At 46.6% G+C, this 13,676-nt stretch overlaps 8 protein-coding genes across 8 annotated transcripts; 4 read left to right on the forward strand and 4 right to left on the reverse strand.

Annotated features, from left to right (window-relative positions):
• Positions 1 to 27: 27 nt before the first annotated feature.
• On the forward strand, positions 28 to 1,313 carry V1508DRAFT_346780 (uncharacterized protein; the record flags this gene model as incomplete). Its single annotated transcript, XM_066936674.1, has 9 exons — positions 28 to 54; positions 105 to 152; positions 215 to 228; positions 285 to 324; positions 384 to 468; positions 527 to 543; positions 602 to 1,022; positions 1,075 to 1,220; positions 1,275 to 1,313. The coding sequence occupies 9 exons, from the start codon at positions 28 to 30 to the stop codon at positions 1,311 to 1,313; spliced, it is 837 nt and encodes a 278-aa protein (XP_066799140.1).
• Positions 1,314 to 2,545: 1,232 nt separating this feature from the next.
• On the reverse strand, positions 2,546 to 3,936 carry V1508DRAFT_394390 (uncharacterized protein; the record flags this gene model as incomplete). The annotated part of the gene is made up of 3 exons (XM_066938001.1): positions 2,546 to 3,129; positions 3,194 to 3,538; positions 3,567 to 3,936. The coding sequence occupies 3 exons, from the start codon at positions 3,934 to 3,936 to the stop codon at positions 2,546 to 2,548; spliced, it is 1,299 nt and encodes a 432-aa protein (XP_066799141.1).
• A 105-nt stretch (positions 3,937 to 4,041) lies between these two features.
• V1508DRAFT_11995 (CTD kinase subunit gamma CTK3-domain-containing protein) lies at positions 4,042 to 5,665 on the forward strand. Its single transcript, XM_066935913.1, has 5 exons — positions 4,042 to 4,588; positions 4,683 to 4,859; positions 4,927 to 5,015; positions 5,095 to 5,182; positions 5,233 to 5,665. The coding sequence occupies exons 1-5, from the start codon at positions 4,430 to 4,432 to the stop codon at positions 5,386 to 5,388; spliced, it is 669 nt and encodes a 222-aa protein (XP_066799142.1). The 5' UTR covers positions 4,042 to 4,429; the 3' UTR covers positions 5,389 to 5,665.
• On the reverse strand, positions 5,524 to 6,679 carry V1508DRAFT_408011 (mitochondrial 54S ribosomal protein bL12m). The gene is made up of 2 exons (XM_066938951.1): positions 6,199 to 6,679; positions 5,524 to 6,102 (listed from the first exon to the last, which is right to left on the reverse strand). Exons 1-2 carry the CDS (start codon positions 6,421 to 6,423, stop codon positions 5,785 to 5,787), a joined length of 543 nt encoding a protein of 180 aa, XP_066799143.1. The 5' UTR covers positions 6,424 to 6,679; the 3' UTR covers positions 5,524 to 5,784.
• A 181-nt stretch (positions 6,680 to 6,860) lies between these two features.
• On the forward strand, positions 6,861 to 7,767 carry V1508DRAFT_363191 (uncharacterized protein). The gene is made up of 5 exons (XM_066937259.1): positions 6,861 to 6,946; positions 6,999 to 7,127; positions 7,178 to 7,223; positions 7,278 to 7,364; positions 7,426 to 7,767. The coding sequence occupies exons 1-5, from the start codon at positions 6,918 to 6,920 to the stop codon at positions 7,468 to 7,470; spliced, it is 336 nt and encodes a 111-aa protein (XP_066799144.1). The 5' UTR covers positions 6,861 to 6,917; the 3' UTR covers positions 7,471 to 7,767.
• On the reverse strand, positions 7,590 to 8,358 carry V1508DRAFT_363192 (mitochondrial 54S ribosomal protein uL14m). Its single transcript, XM_066937260.1, has 3 exons — positions 8,253 to 8,358; positions 8,133 to 8,196; positions 7,590 to 8,067 (listed from the first exon to the last, which is right to left on the reverse strand). The coding sequence occupies exons 1-3, from the start codon at positions 8,292 to 8,294 to the stop codon at positions 7,781 to 7,783; spliced, it is 393 nt and encodes a 130-aa protein (XP_066799145.1). The 5' UTR covers positions 8,295 to 8,358; the 3' UTR covers positions 7,590 to 7,780.
• A 159-nt stretch (positions 8,359 to 8,517) lies between these two features.
• V1508DRAFT_408020 (uncharacterized protein) lies at positions 8,518 to 9,773 on the forward strand. Its single transcript, XM_066938952.1, has one exon. It carries the CDS (start codon positions 8,796 to 8,798, stop codon positions 9,594 to 9,596), a length of 801 nt encoding a protein of 266 aa, XP_066799146.1. The 5' UTR covers positions 8,518 to 8,795; the 3' UTR covers positions 9,597 to 9,773.
• V1508DRAFT_12595 (uncharacterized protein) lies at positions 9,748 to 11,734 on the reverse strand. Its single transcript, XM_066935940.1, has 2 exons — positions 11,116 to 11,734; positions 9,748 to 11,066 (listed from the first exon to the last, which is right to left on the reverse strand). The coding sequence occupies exons 1-2, from the start codon at positions 11,600 to 11,602 to the stop codon at positions 9,982 to 9,984; spliced, it is 1,572 nt and encodes a 523-aa protein (XP_066799147.1). The 5' UTR covers positions 11,603 to 11,734; the 3' UTR covers positions 9,748 to 9,981.
• Positions 11,735 to 13,676: the final 1,942 nt, after the last annotated feature.

A 13,676-nucleotide genomic window follows, 5' to 3' on the forward strand; every position in this document is an offset into this window, starting at 1 on the left:
CAGAAACCGATTAATACCACTAATCATATGCAACCGGCGGAGCTACATAAGGAGGTACGTTCAGTTTTCGAACGGCGTCTTGACTGGTTACTAATTAGTTGTAGGCCGGCAATGCTCTCTTTAGTCATGAGGACTATGAGGGCGCCATACGGGTATGTTTAACCAAATTTTGTATGAGCATGAAAATATCGTGGTGCTGACGGATGCTGTACAGGAGTATACCAAGGCGTACGTTTTGTCTCTGGTAGTCGATTGTGCTCAAACCATAGACTAACATTGTTTAGCATCGTCCAAGATGCTTCAAATCCAGCGTACTTTACCAACGTGAGTGCCACTGGAACGAATATGTGGCTTTTGACCAAACGACTGACGGACTGATTTAGCGAGCACTATGCCGACTGCGATTGCATAAATACGAGGAAGCACTTGCGGATTGCCAAAAGGCGTTGGAATTGACTTCCGACAATAGTACGTATTGTACATGTCCTTTCGTATACCAAGGTTTAGTGCTAACGAATCCTTACAGTGAAGGCACATTTTTACGTATGTCATCCCTCCAGCGTTATAATAGTCGTGACGTTGGCGATTAACGAACCTGTAGAAGGCACAAGCTCTGTTGGCGCTAGATAGGCCAAACGAGGCTCTACGGTCAAGCAAGCTTGCGTACGAACTTGCATTGAAGCAAAAATCTCCTTCAGCGTCAAGTATAGCTCAAACGGTCCTCAACGCTAAGAAAAGGCGATGGGAGGTTATGGAGCACCGCCGTGTGGAGAAAGAAGGGCAGTTATTGTTCGAAATGAAGGACATCCTACATGCGCACTACGAAACGAAGATTAAGCAGGCGGAAGAAGATCCAGATGCGACTGAACAGGAAAAAATCGAATCGAGAGAGTTTCTCGAATATGAATATAGCGAGAAGATATCTCAGCTGGAGCATACGTTTGAGAGATCAGATGAAAAGTATAGGAAACGGGAGGTTCCAGATTATCTAATCGACCCTATCTCTTTTAACGTATTTTATGGTATGGCTCTTGTGTGACTCAGTTTGTGGACTTGTTGTCCTAATTAGTATAGATCCGGTTGTGAGCAAGTCAGGACAGTCGTTCGAGCGATCTGTGATTCTGGAGCATCTAAAGAATCATAAGTTTGATCCATTCACTAGGGAGTATTTGACGGAGAGAGACTTGAGATCCAATCTCAGTTTGAAAGCAGCATGCGAGGTAGGTTGCGCTTAAAGAAACATGCTCTTGTATTATTGTGCTGACGTATGGTAGCAATTTTTGGACGAAAACGGATGGGCTGTTGATTACTAATCTACAAGGCTGTCTATTTGCATCCTACCTTTTTTTCTGGCATTTTGTGAGTTGTTTGCTCCTGGGCAGACATGATGACTTGTACTTTTTTGTCGTGGTGATGCTGGTACTTCTTTTGACATCAATTTTCATTTTCATTTTTTGTAATTATTGTACTGATTTAGTATATGACATGTATGATTATGACATTCTAGTTTGTCCTTGTCTTAATTATTTCAAGCATTTGGGAGTCTTGGTATGGCTGTTAATTCAATATTTATGCACTCGGACTACAATAAAATTATCGGATTTACACGCTTGCTGGAAGTACTTATCTTCTACAGGTCTGATTGATATAACTTACTGATATAATCAAATATGTTACGATGTGTGTATGAAGTTGCCGTACCGTTCGGACAATCAGTCAGCCCGCCGCCGCCTATATAATTTCTACCGGTTTACAAAATATTATTCATTTACTAGTACAAATACTCAATATTCTTACACTCGCCGCTGAAGTCAATAATAAAGTCCAAACCAGGATATCAAAATAAGTCCGAAACGTTGAACAGGCTTTATCAGAGGCGACTGGCAGTCGAATGCAAACAGAAAACTACGAGTAGGATGTCATAGTATTTCGGTAGAGTCAGAAACTACAAAACAATCTAACATTTTCAGAATAGTTAGCGGTAATAAATATAATCCCCGTGTAAGCCCACAATTAGCAGTAATAAACAGTAGGTAAATGTATCACCCGGGTATCAGTAGTATATCGTCCACATTTTTAGTCCGTTTGTCGTCACCACGCCAGGAATATACTGCAAGCACGACAAGATCAGCAATAAACCGGTCGTCGCATCCCAAGGATCTATGATGAGTGGTTGTATCATACATGACCTTCACTTCCTCTTTTCATATATTTCGAACCCCTTCGATGATCTCGTGTCCTGAACACCTGTCGAAGACCTGGGGTAGTGTCCAAGTGTCGAAACATGACTCCGCTACTCGAGGCGTATATCTGGCTTGAATATATGCCCTCGGGGATCGCTTCGTCTTCTGGGAGAATGAAGTTTCGTCGCTGCTTAATTAGTAATTGCGCGAAGTGAGTCAGCGGCATTTGTGACTTATTCTCGTCAGCACGCTGCGATTGAACAATATTAGTAGCCTCCACCACATCGGCGCAGGTAATCTTAATATTGGCTGCCTTTCTGGTGGAGAATGGTGGGGTTGGCAATAAATTGTGCACGCGATTCTTATCGTCCGCTTGTTTGAGAGTTGGCGAGGAAGACCCGCCGATGAGGCTGACCTGACTCATTCTCACTGTCAAAAAAATCGGAAATCCATGGTTCACAACTAGGAGACTCGGGAGGCGAGCTGTCAGTATACGTTTCGTCACTATCAAAAATGCTGTCCAACTCGGTGTCCGAGCCTGGCGTAACAGGATCCGTAGCCAGCAAACTGTCTGTTAATTCTACCTGTTGCATATATTCAGACAACTGCGCAATTGACGTCGGAGGTGGACTGGCCTGGATTTGAGTGGGATCCATAGCTACCAACGGCACCCTCCTCGAGGGAATGCCTATGCTAGATCGGCATTCGGCATCAGCATCAGCTTGAGGAACGTATTTTTGGCGTCTCTTAAGCATCGATGATGATTTCATGTGTAGCGCGTCGTCGCTTGGTGTACTCTTGGTTGGATCCAGATGCGGTTGGTCGAAGTCGCTGACTGCATTATTGAGATGGGACCTTTCCGACGCATCGGTTTCCGTGGGGTCGGTCAACTGGTAGTAGTCGTGCGTCAACCATGGATTCGAACGAGGACGGTAAACAATAACATCTAAGATCAGTGTTAGCAATGACCTGCCAGACCATTAACAAGTGTCGCCGTAAGTTTCTCGCACCCTCGTCATTTAGATCACCATTGCTTGACCCCAACGCATACTTGTAAGAATCGCCAATGATATGTAACAGTGTTGAAGGTTTGTTGTCCAAGTCTGATATATTCCAACACGACAGAAAACTAAGGTCACCATCGATCTGATTCAAGGAACAAAGAGTAAACGTAGATGCAGCTGAACTTATACGAGACCGCGTATGCCAAGATAAAAGGCGGTGACGAGTGTATAAGTATGGAGTAGGCATGCCAAAGAGCATGTGACGACTGTGAACGAACATGCCATGAAGCCGCGAAAGACAGTGGCATGTACGACTGTATGTATGCTCTGGCTGCTCGTATTTCACAATATCTGTATAACGCATATTAGTATACTGTACTCGTAATACTCGAGGATACAATATGATGTGCACCCCAGAAAGCGCTGTAAAGAACCAAAGCGCTCGACTTGCCCATGTCAGGACCATTGGAAATATCTGCAGTCGCAGGGTGTGTCTTATACATTATCCGGTCTCCTACCACGAACTTTGCGACGGCTCTTACAGCGCCAGCAGCCAATGCGAACACGTTTCTGGCGCTCGTGACATTGAAACCCTTCCAGGAATGCACTGGCATGGTCTCCGTATCAAGGGCGCTAGCGGTGACAGTTGGGCTGACGATTCTGCTCTGCACGAGATCTGCCAGAGGGAAACCGAACGCGATCGTGTCCTGTAGCCCAGGAAGGGAGAGAGGCTTGAATAAGAAAGACATAGTTGTTCGAACGTCTGAAAGCTTGAAGAGTTGTATGAAAGTTTGAAGACTTGAAGGAGAGGCGGAAAATTGACAAGAGGGGACATGAAGATGTACGCGTTCTTGTACCTGTTGTCGCGCAGTCCGGATCGCAACAAAATCATGCACGCGTCTCCACCATATTCAACAACGGGTTTAACATTTAAATAATGGCGTCCTTCAGGTTGCTTTCTTGAAATAGCTAAAGACCTAATATTTTACATTTCGGAAGCAACTTAAACATTCCAGAAATAATGGCTTCGTAGTTAGGACTAGCAGATGTCATTATCGTTTGTACAAACCTGTAAAGTCTAAAATTCTTTAGACCATTTTATCTTAAGCTCCTCGATATGTTCAACCGCCATTTACTGATCATTGCCGGCATTGATTGTAACGACATCCACCTACCCCTATCTGTTGATAAGGACGTCGACGTTCTACGAATCGGAAAAAACAAGTATCATTATAACGAAACATGCCACTAGACGCCTTTGAAGCGCGTCTGACATTCATAGAATTACTTCGGCGACTCAACGCCTCAGTTCAATCCGCGACTAAGTGTGCTCAATTTGCGCTCAGATATCAAGATCTGAGCGAAGATTTATATTCATGCATACTGGAAGAGCTAGATAAGGTCAGTTTAGTTGTTCGACCAAGAGATCATGATGAACCTGTCATCGCATCATAAAGCAGAAGATCAAAGTGCTAATCTAGCTATTTTACCCTAGACATCATTGAATGCTCGGATAAATATTTTATATTTTTTGGAGACGTTATGTGAGAATAGTATACGGACCGGGTATGAGGAATACGTGGAAATGGTGACTCGTGATTTGTGGGAAATATTGGACAAAGTTGTTCCACCAGCCCAGGGAGCACTGGCGAACGTCGCACTAGCAAGAAAGGTAATTGTTCCTACGAGTGAGATCTTTAGATGGGGTGCGGTGCTAATGCAGGCAATGATGGGTATAGGCCCTCGATAATCTGAAGCAAAAATCGATCATTACGAGCGAGAACTACGACAGCGTACTAGCCATGCTATCTGAGCGGGGAAAGCTAGTGTGAGTACAGTTAATGAGAATTTTTTGTCTTGGGATTTGTGAACTCTTTTCTGTACAAGTACTAACTGACGTTACAAAGGAGCCAAGAAGAGTTTCAGACTCGGAAAGAGCTGCCATCATTTTCCAAAGAAGAAATACTGAGGCGAATGGAGGAGGACAGAGAAAGGGTATGTTTGCTTGCAGAAATAACAGGTGTGGCCCTGACACATAAGTCTAGCATAAGCGCATGCGAGAGAATATATGGGTAATTCCGCCCGGCGATGCAATGCAAATTGAATTCGAAAATGCTTGGGAGACAACAAGCAGTCTGGACGAAGACGATTACGAGCTTATGAGAGAAGAAAACGCTATTCTAGAACAAGCTTCGCGGTAAGTGATGCTTTGTTGACTAGAAATTTTGGAAATATTTGTAATATCTGGCGCAAAGGAGTAAGTTTTGAATTTTGGAAGCATCTATAAAATATCCAAATATTGCCTAGGGCACATTATACGCAGCAACAGTGACTTGCGGAAGAATTCAGAAGTAGACACCGATCCCATAGAGAACTAATGAGTGACAAGTAGATGTAGTAACTATTTCCAAATTAAAATTCTATCTACAAATGGCATAACCAACCCGGAAACCATCTAGTACGAAATGTTTTGTACAAGGAAGTGCGAGAAACACAAAAGAATAAAATATACATGTTTCACCTGGTTACGCAGCCATATCCGTCATTACCTATATCAACTTCGCCTCCGTTTATTTTTATGCACCATCCACAGAGATTTATTCCAACGCAATCTTCGCGCCCAAACCCTCCAAAGTTGCTTTGATCTTTTCCGCATCTTCCTTGGTAACGTTCTCCCGCAAGATCTTCGGTGCGCTTTCGACAAATTTCTTGGACTCGACCAAGTTCAAGCCGAGCAATGACTTGACTTCTTTGATGATCTTGGGTTTCGCGCTCGTCTCAAAGCTCTCGAGCTTAACATTGAACATGGTCTTCTCCTGCACTGGCTCAGGTTCAGGCTCCGCGGCAGAAGCATCGGCGGCGGCAGGAGCTGCGGCAGCACTTGGGATCGCTATGTCTTGTATATTGAGACGGCTCTATAATAAAGTATTACCATCAATTCTTCATCACGAGGCCATTCACTTATTTTCGCCTTATAAGCGGGCCAACAAGTCCTCGTACACAATTCATACCTTAAGAAGGGCAACAAGGTCAGCGGTTTCAAGGAGAGTGAGACCGGAAATCTGATCTACTATGCTCGAAATTTTTGGGTTCGCCTCGGCGCTCGTACTGTTGTGCCGTATGGCCTGGGTGATGCATGGTACGGTAGCTTTGACTACTTGTCTATATTCGCCGTTAGCAACCTCGTAGTGCAACTCCCATCTGCAGTTGACCGTCCGCGAGGTCCTACAGCCCATAAGGTGGATACTTGATCAATAAAATATAGAAAGCGTTACATACCTGCTAGAGACAACGCGGGACGCGGCGAACCTCAGAGAGGGTCTGACAGCAACAGATAGCGACATTCTGGGTATGATAATGAGCCGAACGAATCCCCGAAATAGAACACAATGGGTGTCTAGATATGCGATTGAATGGTCTGACTACTCGACTGAATGCTGCTGCCGGCGGCCAAAGTACGAGATAGTTTCCAAGTTTCTCGAAGGTCTCGCGAGAGCCCGAGCACGAAAATTGAAAATCTACAGAAAATTTTAAGTTTCAGTGGCTGGTGCAAGTTGGTACGGATAATCCCTATATAGCGGGTTGTCATAACTAAGGGTGTAAGTAGCGAAAGTTTTGAACTTTAGGATATTTATGTAAGCGTTCTACCACATCTCTCGACTCTCCAGTCCGACAGATCTCTCGATCGCTATCGAGCAGCCCTTGAGTATTCGAGTCGTTCTTTTTAATAATGGCGTCGTTTCGATTTTGCGTGGAATGGTGAGTAGTATTGTTTGCTGCTGGTGGTTTCTGTGTTCTAACGACGGAGCAGCAACAATATGTTGTATCCCAAGGAAGACAAGATCAACCAACGGTTACTTTACTCATGCCGGAATTGTCCATATAAGGAAGCAGCTGCAGATTTCAGAGTCTATAGGAATGAAATTTTGGCAGACGTCAGGTAATTGATAATGTATTCTGTGCTTGAGTCTTGACTGACGTTGATGTTAGCGAGACTGCTGGTGTGACTCTCGACGTTGGATCTGATCCTACTCTGGTGAGTATCAAATTTTGATAGTTGTATAGGATGGGCACTGATTCTCGATTACAGCCACGGTCGAATAAAGAGTGCCCAACGTGTGGACATAAAGAGGCAGTGTTCTTTCAAAGTCAGCAACGGAAGGCTGAAACGAATATGGTATGAACGGAGTGTATTGGTATAGCCAACGACTGATGGGATTCGCTAACACGCTTACTAGGTTCTCTTTTATGTATGCGTTAATTGTGGCAAGATATTTCATTAGTATCGACCTATTGATATTGGATTGACGCAGGTGGCGTCGAATGAGCATTATAACATATTACAGATGTTTTATTTTCTTTGGTCCAAATTGGTGTATTACTGCATTTGTTGATTTGATTTGTCATGTTTAATATTGTACACTAAATGTTCAAAACGGAGTTATGTTGTCTTCCCTTGTGTGGCGTTATTTATGAACATAATTATGTCTATATACAAATTGACGATGCATGCTACATTTCTTGTACCGTATTCACTTTTCTTTTGCTACCATTTTCTTATTTCTTTGCTTTCCTATTCCCATCTACCGACCATTAAACTACCTTCGGCGCCAACGCAACAATCTTCGCGTAACCCTGCTGTAACTCGCGTGCCACGACGCCCATGATTCGAGTTCCTATCGGCTCACCCTGCTTATTGATCAACACACATGCGTTGTCATCGAACCGCACGACCGTTCCGTCCTGCCGTTGAAACTCCTTCTTTGTTCGCACAATCACGGCATGTCGTACGTCTCCCCGCTGGACTCTGTTCTGGACGGATGTCTGGGCGAGCAACTTTGCGCTTCGGATAGACTGCACGACAACGACTATTCGATCGCCTAAACCGCATGAGCGTCTCGCTTGCTTCAATCGCATATGTGAAAGTATAGCGCAAATAACCTACCAACTCGTCCGGCAGTCTTGTTTCCCTTGCCAAGCACATTGACACACTCGACTAAAGCCGCGCCCTGGTTCCTCCTCAGCTCAATTCGCATATACACGAACTGCGCGGTTAGAAACTTACCGAGTTGTCAATGACATTAAGTACAGATTTTAGGTAAATCATTTTGTTTTATGTGTTGTCTCCGCGTGTAATAAATCTCTTTGTTTTCTCCAGATATCGAAAATCTTAGTACATTTTTAATTCCCAAGCATTTCGGAATCACGAAATTAATTAATCCGGAGCATGGACGACTAAACCCAATTAGTCAATGTTTGATTACAACAGTTATGGCTGCATATTTCAAAACGCAGCGGCTCATGCCTGTGGACCCCTGGGGACGAAACCACGCGTTAGGAGGATACTCATTTAACTTCTTGCTATATATAAATTACGGTCCCGACAAAAAAAAGCCTCGGTTTGACAACTACATACGCACGACAACCAACTAACCAAAACGGGGGCTTATTCCGAAGAGAAATATAGGCTGTGTGATATTCTAGATCCACTCGGCGCGAGGAGCAGAGAGTGCGTTTAGGACAACGAAATTTGTGCTGGCTGGGTGGGAGCTATTCCGACTTGGTATTTCTATCTTTTGGTCGCGAGGAACGACGGACGCAACACAAAATGCAACCACGACTACGGCACGGCATAGACCAATGGTCCACAGTTTTATTGTTCTTGTCGACATTCATACCCCGAGTATTCGCTGATGTGCAGTTTCTGACGCCGAAACCCGGCGTCTCGTACTCGGCGGCGAATCCATTGACGGTAACCTGGCAAGACAGCGGCACGGTGCCCACATTTGCCGATTTGTCGACCGCGTCACTGCTGCTCTGCGGTAACACTGATCCTTCCAACTTTCTTTGCTTCCAACCCTATTTGTTCCAGACGCAAGCCTTGAGTGGGTTTAGCGGCACATATACTGCGAATATCCCTGTCGCGGTGGCAGCTAATGGCCAGTACTTTTTGCAAATGACGTCGATTATTGCGGCGGGAGGAATTGTTATCAATTACTCTGACCGATTTAACTTGACTGGTATGACCGGCACTACGGAGTATGTGTATGTCGACAGCACGGCCGGACCGCCCAGGCAGTATAGTCCGGCAACTACCCCGACCGCATCCAACCCGTTCACAGTATCGTATCAAGACCAAGCTGACTGGGCAACGAAGTACGCGCCAATGCAACCACAGCCGGGAACGACTGTCACCGCGTCGACGGCAAGCAGACAGTACCCAACGTCGGCGATCTCGGCAATTTTCAAGACAAACACGATGCAGCCATACGCGCAGACAACTACGACGATGTCATGGACATACACATTGACGAGTGTTATCAATGAAGCCAGTCCGCAGCCGGATCCGAGTGCCAACGGCGGATCGTACGTGGCGAATAAACAGAAAAAGAGGAGATGGGATGATTGAAATTGAGTGAGGGAATATAGACGGGAGTTCCGTTGTTATTACTGCTATCTGCCGGTGTTTTATGGAAAACGAATCTTACTTGTAATATCTTTAGACTACATTTTGTGTTTATGGTTCCTTTATTTACGAGCATGCGCTGTATAACTTGTCTTGTGTAATGTGCTCTTATGAATAAACTCTTAGAACATATTGTTATTACAGTTACAAATCTGGAGCATGATTAACATGCTCTACTGCAAAAAGAAAAGGTATGGTACAAAACGAAACGATGCCCCAAAATTGCAAGGCGAGTTCCAATAATGACTTACAATCCTCCGATACCCGCAACTCCAAAACTTTGCAACATAATGATGACACAACTTTTCTTTGCAACAAAAGAAATATTTCACTTGCCGACCCGACCTTGGCCGCGACCCCGACTCCGACTGCGGGTAGAATCTGGTTTGTCCGGTTTGTCCTGACGGGCTATGCGCGGCGATGATCTCGTCGTACTGAGCCCCTGGGATATGCGTCCTTTCGCTTGATGCGTGCGTTTGGTCGCACGTCCCTTCCGCTCGTCCCCAGCAGTCGGACCAGCAGCAGCGGCAGTCGTCTCCACATTTATCTCTACAACCCGTTCAGCAGCAGTTGTCGCGTGAGATCCGACAGGTGCATTATGTGGCGGCGATGGGGTTGGATCCGGCGTCGGCAACTTCGCGACCTCGGAGGGAATGCCGTACTTGACCTCCGTGTCAGAATTATACGACTTGCCCGCCTCACTCATTAGGACGTCGGAAGCAGACTCGACAGACCCGGTCGGCGATCGTTTGCAGCTCGCAGGTGCGCTTGTCGCCCTAACATTATGCGACAACAATTTCTCTGCCAGCGCGACAGCTCTGTTCGGATCATACTCCGCTTTCGGGTTGTTAATTCGGTAAATGTCCTCCAGCTTTGGATCTTGCTGGAGCAAATTGTCGAAATAGTCTTCGTCGGGGTAGTAAAAGCTGCGGGCGCGGTCGACGTCGGTTATGCGACGCATCTTGATAAACCACCACCGCGGGACATAAAACCCAGACGCGACAGCGCACTTGGTGATATCCGGCAACTTGACCAACGCGGCTTCGAGAAGACGCTCCAAAAGTCCGGTGTACATGTCCAAGAACCCACGATCGAGTTTGTGGTCGATATAGTTCGCGAAACATCTATACCGTGCCATAAACTCTGTCGGGTCGAATTTGGGCACGGTGAATGTGTGGTCGTAGGCTTCTTGGAGATGCCTGTGGAAAACAGTGAAGGCGCCTTGCTCGGAGTAATTTGCAAACGCGAGCACGAGGAGTTTGAGGTCGTCGGCTGCGGTCCAGATGTCTGAATACGGCAGGCTGTCAGGGGAAGTTGTGTATCCAGGCGGCACGTAGTTCTTGTCGATGGGATCTTCAGGGATTAGCGGAAAGCACCGTGACCCGGTGTCGTCCACCAGGTCCTGTTCTTGGACTAAGGATTTGTTAGCGCGGGGGTATTGCGCCTAATCCAAGAAACTTACACTCCATAAACGATATCAAGCTCACCGCGTGGTCAACGGGATCATTGTAAACTGACGTAACAACGACAGGCGGCGTATCGACGATAACCGACTCATACTCCTTATGCACATAACAAGCCCGAGAATAAATCTCTGGTGGCGCCCCATCCTCAACCTCTACGCTGTGGCCATGCGTCTCATTACTGATAGGCACATATCTAACACCCTGGTCGTTCTCCTGCAACTGCACAAGCTCCTCATACTCTCGCGCCAAACTGCGCAAGGCGGTCTCGTATTTCATCCATCGGTACTCGATGTACGCGGCCTGCTCGTTTGGTTCGTAGTGCCGCGCAACGCCGCGCGTGCGCATGTAGGCGTCGAAAGTTGCGTAGTCGGGCTGTCGAGCCGGGACCGAGTCGGCGCGTTTGTGGACGGTCGGCGAGGCGAGCACAGGCGCTGGCTCGGTTGCTGCTGACTGCGCTCGTGCGCGACGAGTCTCGAGTTGCATGTCGACCGCTGGGCAATATGAGATTCGGGCAAGAGAGAATGCTGCTTGTCACGAGTGGACAATAAAGGAGATGGTGTGGTGAGGGCCAGCAGTGGGTACATGCCAGAAAATAGTGAGCGAGGCGGCCGAGTTCAAAATCCGACCAGCATCCGGATCCGGCCAAAACTCAACATCCACCACCAGTCACGCCCGCGCATACCCTCTTATTTCCTCATACTTGCGCCTGACTTCGTCCGCCGTCTTCAATCCATTCAGCAATAACGCAATGCGTCCCCAGTCCCACCCTTTATCGCCCAGCTCCAACAGTTTGTCGACTTCGTCCTGGGTGAAATACATTTTCCAGGTCGACGTTGTGCGGCCGCTCTTCGGAGTCGGAGGTTTCGGTGCCGCGGTGAGCAATGCCGCGCTCGACGGCGATACTTTTTTCAAGGACGACAGCAGCAATGCTAATCCACACAAAGGGCGTGCGTCAGCAGTTCTGGTTCCAACGATCCGGATTGAATAACGAGGAGACTGTGTGAAACGACGCACCTTCTTCTTTGCGCTTTTGGCGTAGCCGGCGCATGCGTTCGCGTGCCATTATTCTATCCCGCTCTGCCGCTTCGAAAGCGGAGCCGCGGCGCTGCGGGACGGAGATGTTGGCGTCGGAGGATACGTTGATGGTAACGCCGTTGAGAGTCTGGATCCGAAACATAGTATTGCTACCGTAATATGATTGTAAATTCGATAGAGAAAAGGAAGAGTAGTTCAACAGTACAGTAGCAGTAGAGTGTCAATTGAACTCCGTGTAAGGCAGGCCCTGGAGTGTTCGCAGACCACAAGTTCATGATACTTGTTGTCATAGTCGATGGTCGGACAGTCGTCATTCAGTTAATGTAATTACCCTACCCTCGAATACTCCCAGTACTTGATGATTGGCGGTGGGCAACTTGAACCATAAGCGCGAAACGTCGGGGATTAACCTTAAATTCCATTAAGTCGTTCGTCACGCGAGATGGGCAAAGTAATTCAGACAAACGTAAAAATTGCAAGTTGCATGTGATCGGGAATTTAAACTTATTACATGTGCGCGCGGAGATTTCGCCATGGCACATGCACGAGGACAGATGACATCAGAATATCTTTTCTGGGTGATATTCGAGAAATTCGAAGCATCGACACATGCTAGTCGCTTCGAGGCACGGACAACAAGACCAACACAAGAGCCGTACCATACAAATACTGAGATTGGGTCTAGCAGCTGCGCATAGACTATAGTTCTATATATACTCATAGTTCAGATAAAAGTAGTCTCCGTATATTAATGTGCGACCAGCATGAGGTAGAAACAGAAAATAGCTGTATTACAGTAGCTGCCTGCTTATATTGCATTAGTTCACGTGTATGGGGGATACTGAACCAGGCCACGTGAGATGTCTATATTTCGCCCCCCCGCGGGAACCCAAGCCTAAGGATTCTGGGGGGTAAAAAGTGGCTAAGCTTACAATGACGGACGGCTGACTCGACACTACTGGGTGGAGAAGTTGTCCATTCCGATGGCGAAGGACATTTCATCCGGTCTCCGGAATCGTCCGGTCTATATATATATATATATATATACCCGAATGTTGGACAGGAATGTGCTGCAGCCGTCTTATGTTATCAGATGCTGTCAGATGCTGTCGGGGACGACGCCTGGCTCAGCCAGAAAGTGCGGGGTCGCCGCATACAAACAAACAAAAACATTTGCTCCCACACTCACCAGAGGCTCTTTCAACTACCAGCCCTGCCCGTGCATGAAAGACCAAGTATCCGCGTTGAATTCGCGTCGACGTACTCTGTGTTATCTGTAAACGAAATGCAATGAGAAATCAAGAGATCGAGGGAATGAAAATTTTTTCAGGTGTAGCAGTCCATGTGCATTCCTGCGTCACAGATTCAAATTCACATTCACATGCGAACAGCGAATCGAATACAGTACAGGAACCGTCAAGCGCCCAGTCGCGTCATGAATGTGATTGTATACAAGATTGAGGTGAACGTGTTAAGCTTACGACTGGCAAATGTGCATCATCTGCCGTATGCTAAAATGCAG

This window comes from Lipomyces doorenjongii (genome assembly GCF_038497915.1).
Source record: "Lipomyces doorenjongii strain NRRL Y-27504 unplaced genomic scaffold V1508scaffold_1, whole genome shotgun sequence".
Lineage (NCBI taxonomy): Eukaryota > Fungi > Ascomycota > Lipomycetes > Lipomycetales > Lipomycetaceae > Lipomyces > Lipomyces doorenjongii.